The 17,344-nt window shown below is 34.7% G+C and overlaps 2 protein-coding genes across 4 annotated transcripts; one reads left to right on the top strand and one right to left on the bottom strand.

The window, feature by feature from the left end:
• The first annotated feature begins 5,846 nt into the window (after nucleotides 1-5,846).
• On the top strand, nucleotides 5,847-13,268 carry LOC102592268 (chaperone protein ClpB3, chloroplastic). Its single transcript, XM_006338326.2, has 10 exons — nucleotides 5,847-6,252; nucleotides 6,994-7,212; nucleotides 8,824-9,061; nucleotides 9,369-9,564; nucleotides 9,691-9,745; nucleotides 9,834-9,984; nucleotides 10,302-10,610; nucleotides 11,179-11,444; nucleotides 11,627-12,556; nucleotides 12,702-13,268. The coding sequence occupies exons 1-10, from the start codon at nucleotides 6,004-6,006 to the stop codon at nucleotides 13,026-13,028; spliced, it is 2,940 nt and encodes a 979-aa protein (XP_006338388.1). The 5' UTR covers nucleotides 5,847-6,003; the 3' UTR covers nucleotides 13,029-13,268.
• A 518-nt stretch (nucleotides 13,269-13,786) lies between these two features.
• LOC102592612 (pentatricopeptide repeat-containing protein At3g29290) lies at nucleotides 13,787-17,094 on the bottom strand. Of its 3 annotated transcripts, XM_006338328.2 has the most exons (5): nucleotides 17,000-17,094; nucleotides 15,138-16,800; nucleotides 14,484-14,664; nucleotides 14,240-14,367; nucleotides 13,787-14,046 (listed from the first exon to the last, which is right to left on the bottom strand). In XM_006338328.2, exons 2-4 carry the CDS (start codon nucleotides 16,719-16,721, stop codon nucleotides 14,363-14,365), a joined length of 1,770 nt encoding a protein of 589 aa, XP_006338390.1. In that variant the 5' UTR covers nucleotides 16,722-16,800; nucleotides 17,000-17,094; the 3' UTR covers nucleotides 13,787-14,046; nucleotides 14,240-14,362. The 3 variants fall into 3 exon arrangements, with proteins under 3 accessions (XP_006338390.1, XP_006338391.1, XP_006338389.1); XM_006338329.2 differs by having other exon boundaries at nucleotides 13,787-14,037; nucleotides 15,138-17,094; XM_006338327.2 differs by having other exon boundaries at nucleotides 15,138-17,094.
• Nucleotides 17,095-17,344: the final 250 nt, after the last annotated feature.

Genomic DNA, 17,344 nt, shown 5'->3' on the forward strand with positions numbered 1-17,344 from the left:
TATTCTATATAAAGGTAAGTTTGATGCATTTGTCTGTAGAATTTTCTCATTTTTGACTTTCTCCACATACCTCATATACTTCAAAAGTAGACCCATATTCATTTGTAACAACTCAATCAGTTATTACAGTTTAATTCAATTCACTTTGTTACAAAATAATAAAATCAATTCGATTTCTGATTTGGGTTTTTGATTTACCATAACTGTTTTTCAATTTTTAGTTTCTACTTTTGAGTTTTTAGTGTAATTATACTTTATCATGCATTTTCTTTTGATTTCAATTCTTATTTGGGTTACATATATCAGGAAGGAATGGTGTCGGACAATTGTATCTAGACTTTTTTTCTCCGTTCTATTTGTCTGCTTGGTGTTTCATTCTTGCCTTCTCTATACTACCCTTACCAGTAGCTTCAACATTATTTTGCATATATGCATGCTCTTTCTTTCTTTCTTTTTTTCTTTTTTTTTTTTTTTGTGAAAATAATCTTAGAAACTTCCTTATGTAACATGAGTGATATTGTTACAAGGATTGCATCACATGTCAATAATTGATTAATTGTACTTCATGATTGTGGCCTTCTATTTGATTGTTATTTGTTTCTTTCATCGATCTTATATAGTAGAAATTTCTAATGCATGCTAGATGTTTGAGAAAATGTCACAATAAAAAAGTAGCCTTTGTAGTTTGTTTGCGTTGTTGATAATTAAAGTCTCAGTTTTATATACTTTTAAGCTAAGTTGATTGCACTCTTCACATTTAGAGTCGCGCATCCGTGTCGACACGACATAGGTGCAGATGTGGAGTCTGTATCCAATTTGGTCAACTAATTTTGGATATTTCTATCAAAATTGATAGAGAAAGTAGGGACAGTTTCAATGATTTATAATCGATACAAAAGGTAAAGTGAAATTGAAGAAAATAAAATATCTTTTACATAGAAATTTCTATGTTACTCATTTTCCTTATTCTTCTTCCACATAATATCTCATAGTGTAGATTTTATGACCCTATTTTTAGATATTTTAATTATATTTAGGCGATTTTCCGTACCCATATCCATACATGGATTTATGTTTCTAAATATTAAAAATTAGATCAGAAAGGATTTGATAGTAGATTTGCACCCGTATCGAACACCCACACCTAAATACATTTAGGTCACAATTGAAAAAATGGCATTTATCATAATACATGAGTTAATTTAGATGTTCCACTGAGAATTCTTTTCATTACTTAAATGCAAAAAAATTAGTTTAACGGATCAAATAATTCAACTAATTAAGAGAAACAAAATGAACACATAAATTATAAACATCTTTAAACCTTTGTTGTAGTTCAATAAAGGTTGTATAGAAGTACTGCTATGAGCACTTCTATGATAGTGTTTTCTAACTTTTCTCATGTAATTTACGGTATAGTAAGAAGAGCATTCAACACTTCAAAATATTATAAAAGAAGAAAATATTCACACAGCCAAATGAGAAGAGAGGACGACCAAGGGTGTATTTGTAACTTCACAACTAAAATAATGACTTCTACACAGTGGCAGTAGCAATTGAAATGAGGGATTCACGTGTCTCATCTTTGCACACAATTAATCACCTATATATTCTTCTGATTGCCAATAAAAAAGATGACGTGAATCATATTGTTTTTCTTTTTAAAAAAAATTCTTTTCATTCATTTTTTTGTTTTTAAAATAAATAAAGTTAAAACATTTTAACCCATTTTTTTTTATTTTAGGATATACAAAATTGTGATAGTGTGTGATTAAAAAAATGTATTTGCTAATGAAAATGTGATAGTTTACGTTGATTAGATAAAAATAATATTGCTCTATCTCAAATTAGTTGTCAGGATCGTTTTTCAAATTAAAATCAATCATGTAAACTTTGATCTACAATTTAACATATATTTTTCATTAAATTGCTATGAATTTGTATTTTTTAATAGTTTTGAAATATCTAGATATATTTTAAATATAAATTATTGAGTTGATTCAATTCAATATAGTTGTGAAGATTGTTTAATCCACACTCAAAAGGTGAATAATGATAATTAATTTGAAACGATGGGGTATTATATTTCTATACAATTTCACAATGAATTACTAATTATTTTGAATGTAACGCTTAAATTCAAAGGTTTAAAATTTTACATTTAAATTAATAATCCCTAAAATATAACTAATGTAATATATCATATGATGATGAGAATCAACTCTTATTCTTTATAAATAAACACTTGTGAACATATTATATCAATGTGATTTTATATCTAAGCCATGCGGAAGTTTTTCAATGGACTTCATATTAATTGAAATTTAAAATACAATTTTTTCGTAAATCTTTATACTTTATTTATTACTCTCTCCATTTATTTTTATTTGTTACTGTTTGATTTGACATATTTATTGAGAAATAAAAATAGTTATTGATATAAGCATCAAACCACACTATTTCTATTACTTAATGTTTAGTATTAGGTATTTGAAAAATAATATTTAATGCTAAGGGCAAAACATAAAAAAATTAACTATATTTTACAGACAAGTAAAAATGAACGGAGAGAGTAAAAAACATTCACCCAAATAATTACGTCTAGAAGGTTAAGACGCTCGATAAAATTGGTCCAATAGAAGCCCAATTTTCCGAGTTCATTGTGTGATGGACCTAGCTAGATTTATCCGGAATAATCTACACATCTGCTCTAAAAATATTTTAATGGATAGAACTTAGAAGTATGGAGAAAGTGTTAAACACTCCTCTAAGAAGCTATAAATAACCATCAGTGTCCTCTTCATTGGAAAAATGCTAATTCAAAAAAATGGTGCCTTATATGAATGATTTGATCAAATAGACATTCATATTAACATAATGTTATCGACAACTTAAGAGTTAAGAGACAATAAAAATATCAATTTTTGATTTTGTCAAATAAATATTGTGACTGATTTGGAAAATTTACATTGATGATTTGCTTGCCTTTGTATGAATACATGTAATACGTACAATAAGTATTCAAATATATTTTTATCAAGCTTGACAATTTTTCTACCAACATTATTGATCAAAATGATAATGTACTCCAATTGTTTTCTTCAATAAATGGCGGAAGTATGTTCTTTTAAATTATGCTTATTTAAAAGTATTTATTGTTATTTCAATTTTTAATCACATTTCTAAAGTAAATATAAATAAACAACATTATATCAAAATTTAAAATGTTGGGCCCGTGCTTAGCACGGACGAAAACTATCTAGTTAATATACATAAATATAAAAGTGGTGTATAAAATGAGTTTAAGGGGTACTTATGTTATTTTACATACATTATCCCAGGATAACTTATCTTGGGATTACAATTCCACTCCTAGTGAGGAATAATTTATCCCAGAACTAATTGTTAACCCTAGGATAAGTTATCTCAGCCTTTACAACCAAACAACAAATTAAAGGTCAATCAAAAGTTATTCCAGAATTAATTTCTCTTATCTATCACACCAAACGACTCCTAAATGTACGTGAACCTTGTAAAGGCAGAGAGACTATTTTTATATTACAAGGAGATAGTGAAACAAAATTAGATAATTGTTACACTTTTCTTTCATAATTAATACTTCCTCCGTTTTAAAAAGAGTAGCCTAGTTTGACTTGACACGAAATTTAAGAAAATAAAGTAGACTTTTGAATATTATGGTCTTAAATTAAAGTTATGTCAAATGTACAAAATTACCCTTTAATCTTGTGGTCTTAAACATATCACGTGGAAAGCTGAAAGTAAAGTATTACCAAAAAAGAAAAAAAATTATTCTTTTTTAAACAAACTAAGAAGGAAAGAAAATTATTATTTTTTAAACGGAAGGAGTAATTACTATTACTAATAAAATAGAAATGATAGACCAAACTAGAACAGTGTAGCTGAATGGAGAAACTACATGTAAGTTGTGGGGTCCATAGTTACCCATCCAAATGTGCCACGTGTATGATCCTTAGTTCCTTACTGACGCTCACGCGCGGAAAATTTTTACTATGCGAAAGTCATTCGTGTGTGAGGCATTTTTTAATTCAAAAATGTTTAAGGATATTGATTAGTCGATCCAATTAGTTGTAGATTTTTTTTTGTGCACCGAAGTTTGATCGATCTTTTGTATAATCAATATATAATTTTGGGAAAAGGGTCAAAAATGTCCTTTAGGTATTGGAAATGGCTCAAAAATGCCCTTCTTCCATCTATTGGATCAAAAATGCCCTTCCATCCATCTATTTGGATCAAAAATGCCCGTAGAATTAAATTTAAGCCTAATAGTACTCTTACCTTTAACAAAAGCTGATGTGGCAAATATATATTTTTTAATTAAATATGTGGAATTATTTTATTAGTCCACATATAATTAGACCCACTTTCACTCACAATCATTCATACCCATTAACCCAAACCCAAACCCATTTCTCCCACTTTCTTCAACCCATTTCTAAAAGACCCAACTCTTTCTACCTTAATCTTCATCTTCATCTTCATCTTCCTTCTATAAAATTATTTGGAGGATTAATAAAATAATATCAAAACAATCAGTAAAAGAACATGATGTTCCAAGCATTTCTCAGAAATTTTCGAAGTCTTTCATGAGCTAATTGGAGATTGAACTCCTCCTCTACTGTTAGAGGCTCCAATTTTCTTGAAATGTAATAAACATGGCTCGATTCGATGAAAAGTATAATCTGTCTTGCTTCCATTGGGAGATTGAATGAAGGACTTTTTTGTTCCCATCTTAACAAATCATTCATTGTTTTGATACATTTTGGTATACAAATTAAATTGCACTTATCTTCACTACCACAAAATTAGTAGGTAAATTAATTTTTTTTTCCAGGGAGACCTTTTTTCAAAGATCCAAGAATATCGAAAGAATTTAATAGTATTTTATTAATCCTCCAAATAATTTTATAGAAGGAAGATGAAGATGAAGATGAAGATTAAGGTAGAAAGAGTTGGGTCTTTTAGAAATGGGTTTGGATTGTGGGTCTGATTGGGAATGAAAGTGGGTCTAATTATATGTGGACCAATAAAATAATTCCATATATTTAATTAAAAAATATGTATTTGCCACATCAGTTTCTGTTAAAGGGAAGGTAATTTTAGGCTTAAGTTTAACTCCAAGGGCATTTTTGATCCAAATAGGTGGATGGAAGGGTATTTTTGATCCAATAGATGGAAGAATGGTATTTTTGAGCCATTTCCAATACCTTAAGGGCATTTTTGACCCTTTTCCCTATAATTTTTGAATAGATTTGTTTGAATTAATTTTTTTGTGTAGTTAATTTTTAATTATTTAAACCAATTCAGAATAAATATAGTACACATTTACCAATTTGATTTTTTTATTTTTAGTAATGATACTTATCTCTTTTATCTTTGCCATCAGAAAAGAAATTCATTATTTACTGTCCTTTTATTACAATGACTATAATTTTTTGGATTATGAAATATGTGTTGGGATCTATAAGCTTTGTTAGGTGAATATAGTTTATAAGAAATATAAAAAAAAAAGTTTAGGTGACAATCTCATAATTAGTTTTACATAAATTGATTTTGATTCAGGTCTCTCAGACTATTAGAAAAAAATTAGCAGTAGTAAAATTGATGAAAAAATTATATAAAATGTATTAATTTTCATAAAAATACATAAAATAACCACTTTACCTCACACATTAAAAATCAATTAAAGTATTTATAAATAACGAAAAAAAATTCGCACGCGCTCTCACGTTCGGGAAGTTACGAGAACACTCCACCGCTCCTTATAAGTTGTTATATTCTCACGCGAACCCCCAACTTTTGCTGTATATTCCATAAAAATAAAAACACTCTCTCTATCCGCTGCAACTTCTCGTTTTTTCTTCCTTTCCTTCTTGAACTTCTCGTTTCTCGTTTTTTCTCTTCTCGTTTTTCTTCATTCTTCTGGAACGTTGAGATAACAGAATAGTATATTTTGTTCACAATATGTCTACTGTGACGTCATTTTCCGGCGTACAGTTTTGCGTTCCTTCTTCTTCTTCCAATTCTTCAAGCAGAGTAGCTTTATTTTCATCGCATTCAGCGCCGTACCTGAACTTCTCAGGAAAATCGCGAGTTCTTGACAAGTGTAATTCGTTGAAACTGAAGAGGAAGGATGTGTTCTTCACTAGAAAAACTGAGAAACTCTCCCAGGGTTCAAGGCTTACCATACGTTGTGATGCTTCAAGTGGAAGGGTAAACTACTTATTCATTTATATACTTATGGATTTTACTTTTAGTTCTGATTTGAATATCATTGTAAATGCATTTGTTTTCTATAGTGGAAGTGTGGAAACGATTTTTTAGGGCTCACCACCTTATCTAATCAATTTATTGGTTCTGAATTGAGTGACACTTTATCTAATCAATTTATTGGTTCTGAATTGAGTGAAACTGATATTGGTGGTGCCAATTAGTTTGTGATTTAGTAATAGTTGATTGATATCCACAATAGGAAGATTTGGAGTGGTATTCAAGCAGTTGATAAAGTCACATTCTCATTGAATGAATTGATCAAAATGCAGTGAATTCTCTGTGCTTGCAGATTTTTCCGTCTGGGTGTTTTTGCATGTCTATTTGTTTGCAGAGTGAGATACTTGTTTGGCAAATGTGAGTGAATGATTAGGCATATAGAGTCGTTCCCTAATATCTCTTGGAATCAATGATCTGTAAGCAAAGGGTTGAGATAGCAATACCAGTTAGTTGAGACTAAACTAGTTATCCATGTAGGGAGAACCCTTAATTACCTTAAGGGGCAAATTGTACAATTTGGAATGAAATTTATCTAAGTAGAGTGGAATGGATATGGATGATTTATATAATCGTTCTGACTGATATATTTCAGTCTAAGTAGAGTGGGATGGTTATGGATGATTTATTCAACTGTTTTGACTGATATATTTCACTCGATCCAATTAATTGGTTTTGTAATGGCAGATCACTCAGCAAGATTTTACGGAAATGGCATGGCAAGCAATTGTTGCATCGCCAGAAATAGCGAAAGAGAACAAGCATCAAATAGTAGAGACTGAACACTTGATGAAGGCACTGTTGGAGCAAAAGAATGGGCTGGCTCGTCGTATATTCTCCAAGGCGGGTGTAGATAATACCCGCCTTTTAGAGGCTACTGATAAGTTTATTAGACAACAACCAAAGGTATGCTTCAGATCAACTCAAAGTCTTTTGCTAATTATATGCCATGTTCACTTGTGCATCATTGGTTCTTTTCTAACTCCTGCTTAGAAATGATTTGATGTTCAATTATCAAATTGGTGTTTTCAGGATCAAAATCGAAATATGTCCAATCTTTTATTTTTGCTTCTTCTTCATTTGCAACCCATGTAGAGTTTAGCACAAAATTCTGCTTTGATCAGCTCTGCCATTTTCATGTTAATGACAGTCATTTTATCTTAAAAGGATCTAATGAACCATTTAGTCCACACATGACCATTTTCAAGCATGCTAGTTTTTTTTGTAAAATGTTAATTTCTCAAGAATTTATCTGAACATGTGCACTTCAATTTGTTCTCAGGTACAGGACACTTTATTGTTGTAATAAGTCATCAGACCCTTCGGGGTGGCCCAGTGGTTTGGGCTTGGGACTTCCATGTTGGAGGTCTCAAGTTCGAAATCCCTTGCCAGCGAAAGCAAGGGGTTTGCCTTCTGGGTCGAGCTCGTCGCACCAGGCTTGCCTAGTGCGGGTTACCTCTCCTATGTGGTTTGCAAGCTATTGCATAGGAGCGAGGGTTTTACCTTGTGCGCACCCAAAGGGTAGCGGCTGCGGGTTTCCCTTGTCATAAAAAAAAAATAAAAAAAATAAGTCATCAGTGTAACTTAATTATGATGATGATGAGTTTGTATGTATCTGCATATAACTTAAGTTTATGGACCATTTCTACTCCATGATTTACCAAGAGGTCCCTCTCTTGTGTGTTTTTGTAAGTGTATCATATTCCATTGGAGTTTAACCAACAAGAAAATAGTAGGTAGTTAAAAATTCAAGAAGTTATAGGTTAATGTACATATCCACTTTTAGAGCTAAAAACAATCATGCATTTGCAAAGAAAGTTGACATCCTAGCTGAGTTGAGCACACTTTGTAGCTCAATTTTGAAAAGACATGAGCTTAGGGAGCTTATCCTGGCTCATTTGGTGTTCACAAAACCTCATCTGTGTTTTTCTCCAGAAATATAAAAGGCTAATTTACACTCCACTCTCGGGGCTTCTAGTTAACCAACTTAATTGATTGGATGGAAAAATTATTATTTCTATTTAGGATGTGATTTAGCTAAATAATTCAACAAAAGGAGCTTGACTGGCTATAGATGAGCTTGTAATCTAGCTTGATATCAACTAGTTCTAAACACCAGATCTCCAAGCAAGCTAGAGTTTGGCTCTTTCTCGTCTATAGTTGAGCTTGGCTCAGCTCGTATAGATAACCAGTCAGTTTGGCTGGTGTACATCTTTACTCTTTTGATGGATGCAGAACGTATGGAAACATACTCAGTGCTATGCAGTTATGTTTAGATTCTATGGTAGCTTGGTCAACTGATTCTCGTACATTGCTCTTTAAGAGAGCACACATATATTATAGGAAGCTTCCAACCGCCAGTGATGCTGAGTCATTCAAATTAGTTCTTTTATGATATTACTTCCTCTCTTTTTAGACCACTTCTAATAACAATCAAATAACAAGCTGCTAAATACGTTGTCCTCTCATGTACTATAGATTGCTGAATCTTTCTTCTTGGTTACAACATCTTTCCAGGTTATTGGTGAGACAGCTGGTTCTATGTTAGGCCGAGAGTTGGAAGGTTTGATGCAGAGAGCCAGGGAGTACAAGAAAGAGTATGGTGATTCCTTTGTGTCAGTTGAGCATTTGGTGCTTGGCTTCGTTCAAGATAAACGATTTGGGAAGCAACTGTTTAATGATTTCCAGATTTCCCTGAAGACATTGAAAACTGCCATTGAATCCATAAGGGGACGCCAAAATGTTATTGATCAAGGTAATGAGTTCTTTCTATAATTGGTGGACTACTTGCATATGTGGATCTTGTCAATAAGTGTAAGAATTAAGACGTAGTTACCCCTTTATGGACTATTATGTTCATTACACTTGGATCTCTTCTCCCTTTCATGTGATACAGGGAGCTTCTTCCTAGTGTAGTCCTTAATGTTTTATACGTAGTTTGACTGGTATACACCATTAGCTTCTTAGTTAACAACAACCTTACTTTCCCAACACATGCTCATCTGCAATATATCCTCATAACTTTTCCATTTCTCAAAATATCTTGTTTATCACTCTTGCAGATCCTGAAGGGAAGTATGAATCACTAGAAAAATATGGAAAAGATCTGACCGCTATGGCTAGAGCGGGGAAGCTTGACCCAGTTATAGGAAGAGATGATGAGATACGTAGATGCATACAAATCCTCTCCAGGAGAACAAAGAATAACCCAGTGTTAATTGGTGAGCCTGGAGTTGGGAAAACTGCAATCTCTGAAGGGTAAGTAAATTCTTCTTATTGAGCAGTAGAGGAGGGAGTTGGGGCATGTGATTTAAATTTTTGATTTATATGGCTTTTTTGGAACATGTTGCCTATAACTTATATTCTTTTCTTCCTGTTTGATAGGCTTGCTCAGAGAATTGTGCAAGGAGATGTACCTCAGGCTTTGATGAATCGAAAGGTTAGTGATGAAGGGAATTTCTGTTGCATTCACCTGACTTATGAAAGAAAGTATTTTATTAATTAACATGTTTGTGTCCTCTGTGCAGTTGATATCTCTTGATATGGGTGCGCTCATAGCCGGTGCAAAATATCGCGGTGAATTTGAAGACAGATTGAAGGCTGTGCTTAAGGAAGTGACAGAATCCGAAGGACAGATCATCCTTTTTATTGATGAGATACATACTGTTGTTGGTGCAGGTATGTTCTTAGGAAACATCACCAGATGTTAAAATGCTGTTTTATATGTTGGAATGCTGGTGATTAAAAGTTAATACTTGTTGCCCCTTCACTTGAACCCTTGTATTACTCTCTCCTCTTGTGATAGTTTGTTCATTTGTTGCATGGACGTATAATTGCCCATGTTAATTGGCCTATACGTCTGCTACATACTGAGATCTTTACGATTTCATCCTACACCAGAAATTGTATTCCGTACCATTATTTGGGTCCATCCAAGTTTGGATAATTTTTTCCTGGTTTGGTTTGTGAAAAACAAAATCATTTGTTTTCGTTAGGTGCCACTAATGGTGCAATGGATGCTGGGAATCTCTTGAAACCAATGCTTGGTCGAGGAGAATTACGATGTATTGGTGCAACCACCTTGGATGAATACCGTAAATATATTGAGAAAGATCCTGCCCTGGAGCGTCGTTTCCAGCAAGTTTATGTTGACCAGCCTACAGTTGAAGACACTGTCTCCATACTTCGCGGATTACGTGAAAGATATGAGCTGCATCATGGGGTTCGCATTTCAGACACGGCGCTTGTTGACGCAGCTATTCTTTCGGACCGTTATATTAGTGGACGTTTTCTACCTGACAAAGGTGAGAAACTGAAAAGCTGTTCACTATAGAGCAACTTGTTATTTCATTTAATAATTACAAATACTGTATTGTTCATGGTGCTATAACTTCATTGTGTAGTTTTTATTTTAATTAACTATAAATAGAGCGGGTGGGGGAGGGATTACAAGCGGGGAACCGAACCCTTATCAACAAGGTGAAAGTTCTAGTACCCAATTGGGCTACTAAGGTTGCCCTGTTTGTGTAATTTTTATTTAAAATTTAGGGAACAATTTTGCATTTGTTTGGCCTAACCTTAGTCCTGCTGGTGGATTTTTAATCCTATCTAACTACTAATCATCACTTTGACATTTGAGTGTGGCCTTCTCAAAGTACTATAGAAAGAAACAACTTGAGCAGTGATGTAGCCACATTTTATGGATCATATCAAGCATATCTTTCAGTCTTCATCATCACATTATTGTTTCCCTTGGTCCAGTAAGCATACACCAAGTGCTCATGCACTTGACCTGCATAAATGTGGAGTATAATAAACTTGTTCTTATTGGACTTACAGTCGATGCTAAACATGCTAGTTTTCAAATTGCAGCTATTGACCTAGTTGATGAAGCTGCTGCAAAACTGAAAATGGAGATCACCTCAAAACCTACAGCCCTTGATGAGATCAATCGTGCAGTTTTGAAGTTGGAGATGGAGAGGCTATCTCTAACTAATGATACAGATAGAGCATCGAAAGATCGGTTAAACCGTCTTGAGGCTGAATTGTCTCTTTTGAAGGAGAGGCAAGCTGAGCTGACTGAGCAGTGGGAGCATGAAAAAAGTGTCATGACTCGCTTACAGTCCATTAAGGAAGAGGTATGCAACTGAAGATTCTCTACTTAAGTTTGTTCATAACTGGTGCTTCTTTTTTTTAATAACTACTCTTGAGTGGAAGTGCATTTATATTCTGAGCTGTCAATTGAATTAGCTAAGGAGCAATTTATATCTAAATGAATCAGATTGCAGTGGAGCTTGATTAACTTTCTTCCTAAATACAGATTGACAGGGTAAATCTTGAGATCCAGCAAGCAGAGCGGGAATATGATCTTAATCGTGCTGCTGAACTTAAGTACGGGAGTCTAAACACCTTGCAGCGTCAACTTGAAGCTGCAGAAAAAGAACTGAGTGATTATATGAAGTCTGGAAAATCGATGCTCAGAGAAGAAGTGACTGGGAATGATATTGCAGAGATCGTCAGTAAGTGGACTGGGATTCCTGTTTCTAAGTTACAACAGTCGGAGAGGGAAAAGCTGTTGCATTTAGAGGAAGAGTTGCACAAACGTGTTGTTGGTCAAGATCCAGCAGTAAGAGCAGTAGCAGAGGCAATCCAGCGCTCGCGTGCTGGACTTTCAGATCCTCACCGTCCTATTGCAAGCTTTATGTTCATGGGTCCCACTGGAGTTGGGAAGACGGAGCTAGCTAAGGCCCTTGCTAACTATTTGTTCAATACTGAAGAAGCACTTGTGCGCATCGATATGAGTGAATACATGGAGAAGCATGCAGTTTCAAGATTGATAGGAGCTCCCCCTGGTTATGTCGGGTATGAAGAAGGGGGGCAGTTGACCGAGATTGTTCGCAGGAGACCGTATGCAGTTATATTGTTTGATGAAATAGAGAAGGCCCATTCGGATGTATTTAATGTGTTCCTTCAAATCTTAGATGATGGTAGGGTGACTGACTCACAAGGACGTACAGTGAGTTTCACCAATACTGTCATCATCATGACATCAAATGTTGGTTCGCAATATATCCTAAATACAGATGATGATGATAATTCATCAAAGGAAGCGACTTATCAAACAATAAAGCGAAGGGTGATGGATGCTGCACGTGCAGTTTTCCGCCCTGAGTTCATGAATCGGGTTGATGAATATATAGTATTCCAGCCTCTTGATCGTGACCAAATCAGTAGCATTGTGCGATTACAGGTAACATACCTTTTCGAATCTTAAACACATGCTTGTTTGCGTTTGCACATAGTTTCTGTGAGTGCCAATGCTGGAAGTGGATTCTGTGTCTGGATATATTCCGAGTAAAATATTTCTAAGTTTGAGCTATTTTTTGTTCTTGCAGCTTGAGAGAGTGCAGCAGAGATTAGCTGATCGCAAAATGAAGATTGAAGTGAGCGAAGCTGCTATTCAACTGCTTGGAAGTCTTGGTTATGACCCCAACTATGGTGCACGGCCAGTGAAGCGGGTGATCCAGCAGAATGTTGAGAACGAATTGGCCAAAGGAATATTAAGAGGAGAATTCAAGGATGAGGACACTATTTTAGTAGACACAGAGGTCAGCGCATTCTCCAATGGACAACTTCCTCAGCAGAAGCTAGTGTTTAAAAGACAAGAATCTTGTTCAGATTCTCCAGCAGAGAACCAAGAAGCTTTCTCTCAGAAACTATGAGACTGCACCTCAATATATTGTTGTTCAGATACGTACTATGAGTTCGAGCATCTAAATAGTATCTAGATTTTGGATATACATACTGCACGGCTTTGAATAGCAAATACCTACACAGTTGAAGGAGTTCTGTTTTCATATAGTAATAAATCGCATACTAGCCTGTAGATAGTTGTCGGTTGTTCACCCACGCTTTGTGCAATCTTTTAGCTATATATATGAATGGAGGTCGACTTCTAAACATGAGATAAAAGGGGAAGGAACATGGGGGAGGGGATTACAAAGTGGAGAATCAAACATCAAGTGAAAGTTCAAAGTAATAAACCAACTGGGCTATTAAAGATACATCCATCCATCCATCCATCTTAGCATTCTAGTAATTAGTATGTTCGCACATCTCAGAATATAAATAACAACTTCGATCTCATCTCCGAATCTAATTAACTTCTTTAGTTCAGTGTGATATGTAGGACATAAAAGGAGACCTCGTGCCATTTCCTTTTTCTTCCCTTTTTGTCCTCCAATGCTGAGATCACAACGAAAATGAGATAACATATATATTGCTAATTGAATACAACTATGACTTGCGTAGTTAAGCAAGCTGCAATACAAGCATTTAAATGGACACCAAGAAATGAAAATTCTCTGTTGAAAGATTTTCTGGGCAAATCAGTAGATAAAAATTAATTCAAAAGAAATGGCACTATCTATCTATATATAATTATTATAAAATCCACGCTCTTCCACATGACACAATAGAATGATTTATTATTACACATGACACGATAGAATGATTTATTATTACATCAGAGTGCAAAGTTTTTACGTAAAAATGTTTTCTATACATGTATAATATGCTTGAAGACGTGTGTCTCCTCGAAGCTTAAAGAAGGCTTTCTTGTTACTCGGCGTGCTTGCATGGAGGGCAAAGACCAATGGTAATGCTATATATTTGTTGAATCTGAATGCTTTGCCAAGTGACTCCGCAAACCCAACCAGATCCTGTCCTCCACTGTCCAGGCTGTGATTAGCATAATTTCATCATTATAATCGACATTAGAAAATCTGGGAAATGAAAGCAATAAATATGGACAATCTGCTCTAAGGTTAGTACATATATACTGAAGAAACTGAAACGATAAGAAGTAGGAGATTAGGAGTAATTCAAATGTCAACTTTATTACAAGTATGGAATAGAATACTCAAATGTCAACCTGTTCATTAGAGTAGCTGGGGTCTTCTTACTCTTCTACATGACCATCAACACAGTACTTATATTTTGCCATCAACTCAGCTACAAGCACATATGCACCCATTGACTCTAATGGGCCTTCAGGTTAACCTTCACATGACAATTTATCATAAAAAGGAACCTACATTAGCAACACTATTATATCATATTCATGTCAATGTAAAGCACACTGTTTTCTTCCCAATTATAGTAGTTTTGCAAATTACGTTTTCTATTTCTCCTGGAATCTTTTGGTAAGTTTTGCAACATCATAGCCCGTGTCTTGCCATCAGGTTGAAGGCTTCTCTCACGCATTTCCGTGTACAGCTTCTTAGCCAAATCAAACCTTCCTGTTAAACACATCCCTTGAATAGCAGCATTGTAAAGTGACCCATTTGGTTCAGAAAACTGCAACACATTAAGTATAAGAGTTGAAGTGACTTTAGTCCTGGATAATGATTGATATCTGAATGATTCCTTCCTCCCTAATTACTTACCTCCAATGTCAAAGCAATTTTATTTTATTTTTTGAAAAAAGAAGAGAGAAATAGGAATTTTCTGTGTTGGGATGGTGCCGGGGGGAGTTTGGCTCAAAGAAATAGTGGTAATAGAAACAAAGCCAAGTTAATAATCAACATTCCAGTCTAGATTTTTTTTTCCCACGGGTTTGAGTTTTTGATTTTGCAAATTGAACATTCCCATACAAGCCATGATTAAACAGCGAGTTCACTCTCAAATCAGAACTTACCCCCCCAAAAAAAAATGAACAATCAATCCACAGTTGTAGCATATTTATTGTCTGATTTATTTGCAATATGGCAGGGAACTTAAAGAAGGCAATAGTTACGGTAGAAGAAGATGTAACGAATGTCACGACTTACTTTTAGTATTTCCACCGCTTCATTATAGAGAGAACCCCAAATGCATACTCTCATCAATGACAATAGAGTAAATATGTCAGGAGAATGGTTTTGGCGAACCATGCGGTAATACACTTGTAATGCAACCTTGGGTCTTCTTGCTACCTCGCAAGCTCCAATGACTTGATTATAGGATGCAGTTGAAACTGGGAGTTCAGAAGCCTCCATCTGCCACAGTACCTGTACAGCTTTCTCCCACAACCCAAGTCTGTGGCATGATGTCAAAACAGTATTGTATATATGCTCATTCAAAATAACACTTTGGATATTTCTTATTCTCTCAAAGAGCTGAATTGCATCACAATATCGATTTGCCCTGTTTAAGGCATTAAGCAAGGAATTCCATGTGTATACATCAGGTGCATGACCTAATGATTTCATCAGATCATAAATCTCAAATGCAAGCTTGACTTTGCCAGCTTTTCCAAGTGAGTTGATCACTATGTTGCATGCTCTCGCATTTGGCTTAAGCTCACTGTCCAACATACATTGCAAGATATTCAATGCAGAGTCATACTTACCCTCCCTACTGTATGCTCCAATAATAGCATGCATCGTATCACTTTCTGGGCTCAACCCATTATGAATCATCTCACTATATGCATCAATAGCTAGTTCATTCTGACCACAACGAACAAATGTGCAAATTAACAGACGGTAAGTGACTGTTGTTCCAACTTGACCATTATACTGCAAAATTTTCCAAATCTTCTGTGCCTGATCCCAGTTGTTTGCTTTTGCAAAAATGGATATCATTGTGTTGTATACAATAATATCAATTTGTTCTCTAAGATTCCTACTGCTTATCAATTCACGGAACATGTTTATTGCTGTGTCATAACCCCGAGCATCAGCAACTGCCTTAAGAATTAAGCTATAAGAGTGGCCAGTTGTTAGCTCACTAGCCTTCATGGAGTTGAAGACTTTTAAGGCATTATCAAGCATTCCATTCCTCAAGAGAGATGAAAGAAGGGAATTACATGCATGTAAATCAGGTTTAAGACCTGAAAAAATCATGGACTTGTATATCACCAATGCACTTTTATGTTTATTCAGCCTGCTGAGCTTCAAAATCCTTTCTGACAATACCTTCTCATCCATTTCTTCTAGGTATAGAATCCCATTCTCAACTGAACTTTTAGTTGAAGGTTGGTTTGTATCATATCTTTCAGTATACGAATTCATCAAACAGTCCTTACCATGCAATTCCAGGCTATATACATCTTTGGCTGAATTATCTTTTTCAATATCAGAACCCTCAGTCTCTCCATCACACATAGGTTCTAGTTCACAAGCGACATTCAGAGCTATGTTACACAGGTCATTCACTTCTTTGAAGTTAGATAAAACAGTTGACAACTTCAGCTGTTCAATTCCAAAGAAACTGCGTTGCTCAAAAGCATTAACCAATCTAGAACTAGTAAAACTAAGACACCCCTTTACTTTTCCACTATAAAGAGCTCTTGAACAGAAAAATCGATTGCTCTTCTCATTTCCATCTAAAGAAATTGCTAAAGTAGGCAAGTTCTTTATCACATATACCATACTCGCTCCACAGAGTACAACAACCTCATAAGACAAAGAATTTCTCACCTAATTCAACACTAGAACTTGGAGCCACTACCTGAAGAAATTCAATAGAGTTTGAACACCATAATCAATTAAAGTTCCAATATTTATCGTTCAATTTGATCAAATTAAAGAGTTGATGATGGGATAAGGACAGATATGCATGTAATATTTGTTATCCGCAAGAACCATTCAACCTTCAACTGTACTTTTCGTTCGTGTTTCGCCAAGAGCTCAAAGAATTGAAAATTTACCTGAAATTTAGAAGGCAAAGTAGAATATGTAGCTTGAGGGAAACTTGAATTGTCCAGCACAAAAATGGAGACACAGAGGAGAATTCATGCTACTTGCCAAGTAAAAATTTCGAATTGAGGAAGAAAGGAAGGATAACGAGAATTTATTACAAATACCATCTGCTAGCAGAATGGGCCTCAACTAACGGGCCTTATTTAAGATCCGACCCAAAACCCCTGATGATCAAAATGCACTTTTAATCTTTAATTCTATTAGGGTGGGGATTGGGATAAAGTTTGAAATTAATTTTATTACATGTTTGATTTCATTTTCAGGTATTAGTTAATCTCAGAATTATTTTATCC

The sequence above is a fragment of the Solanum tuberosum genome, unplaced genomic scaffold (assembly GCF_000226075.1).
Source record: "Solanum tuberosum cultivar DM 1-3 516 R44 unplaced genomic scaffold, SolTub_3.0 scf00004, whole genome shotgun sequence".
In the NCBI taxonomy this organism is placed as follows: domain Eukaryota; kingdom Viridiplantae; phylum Streptophyta; class Magnoliopsida; order Solanales; family Solanaceae; genus Solanum; species Solanum tuberosum.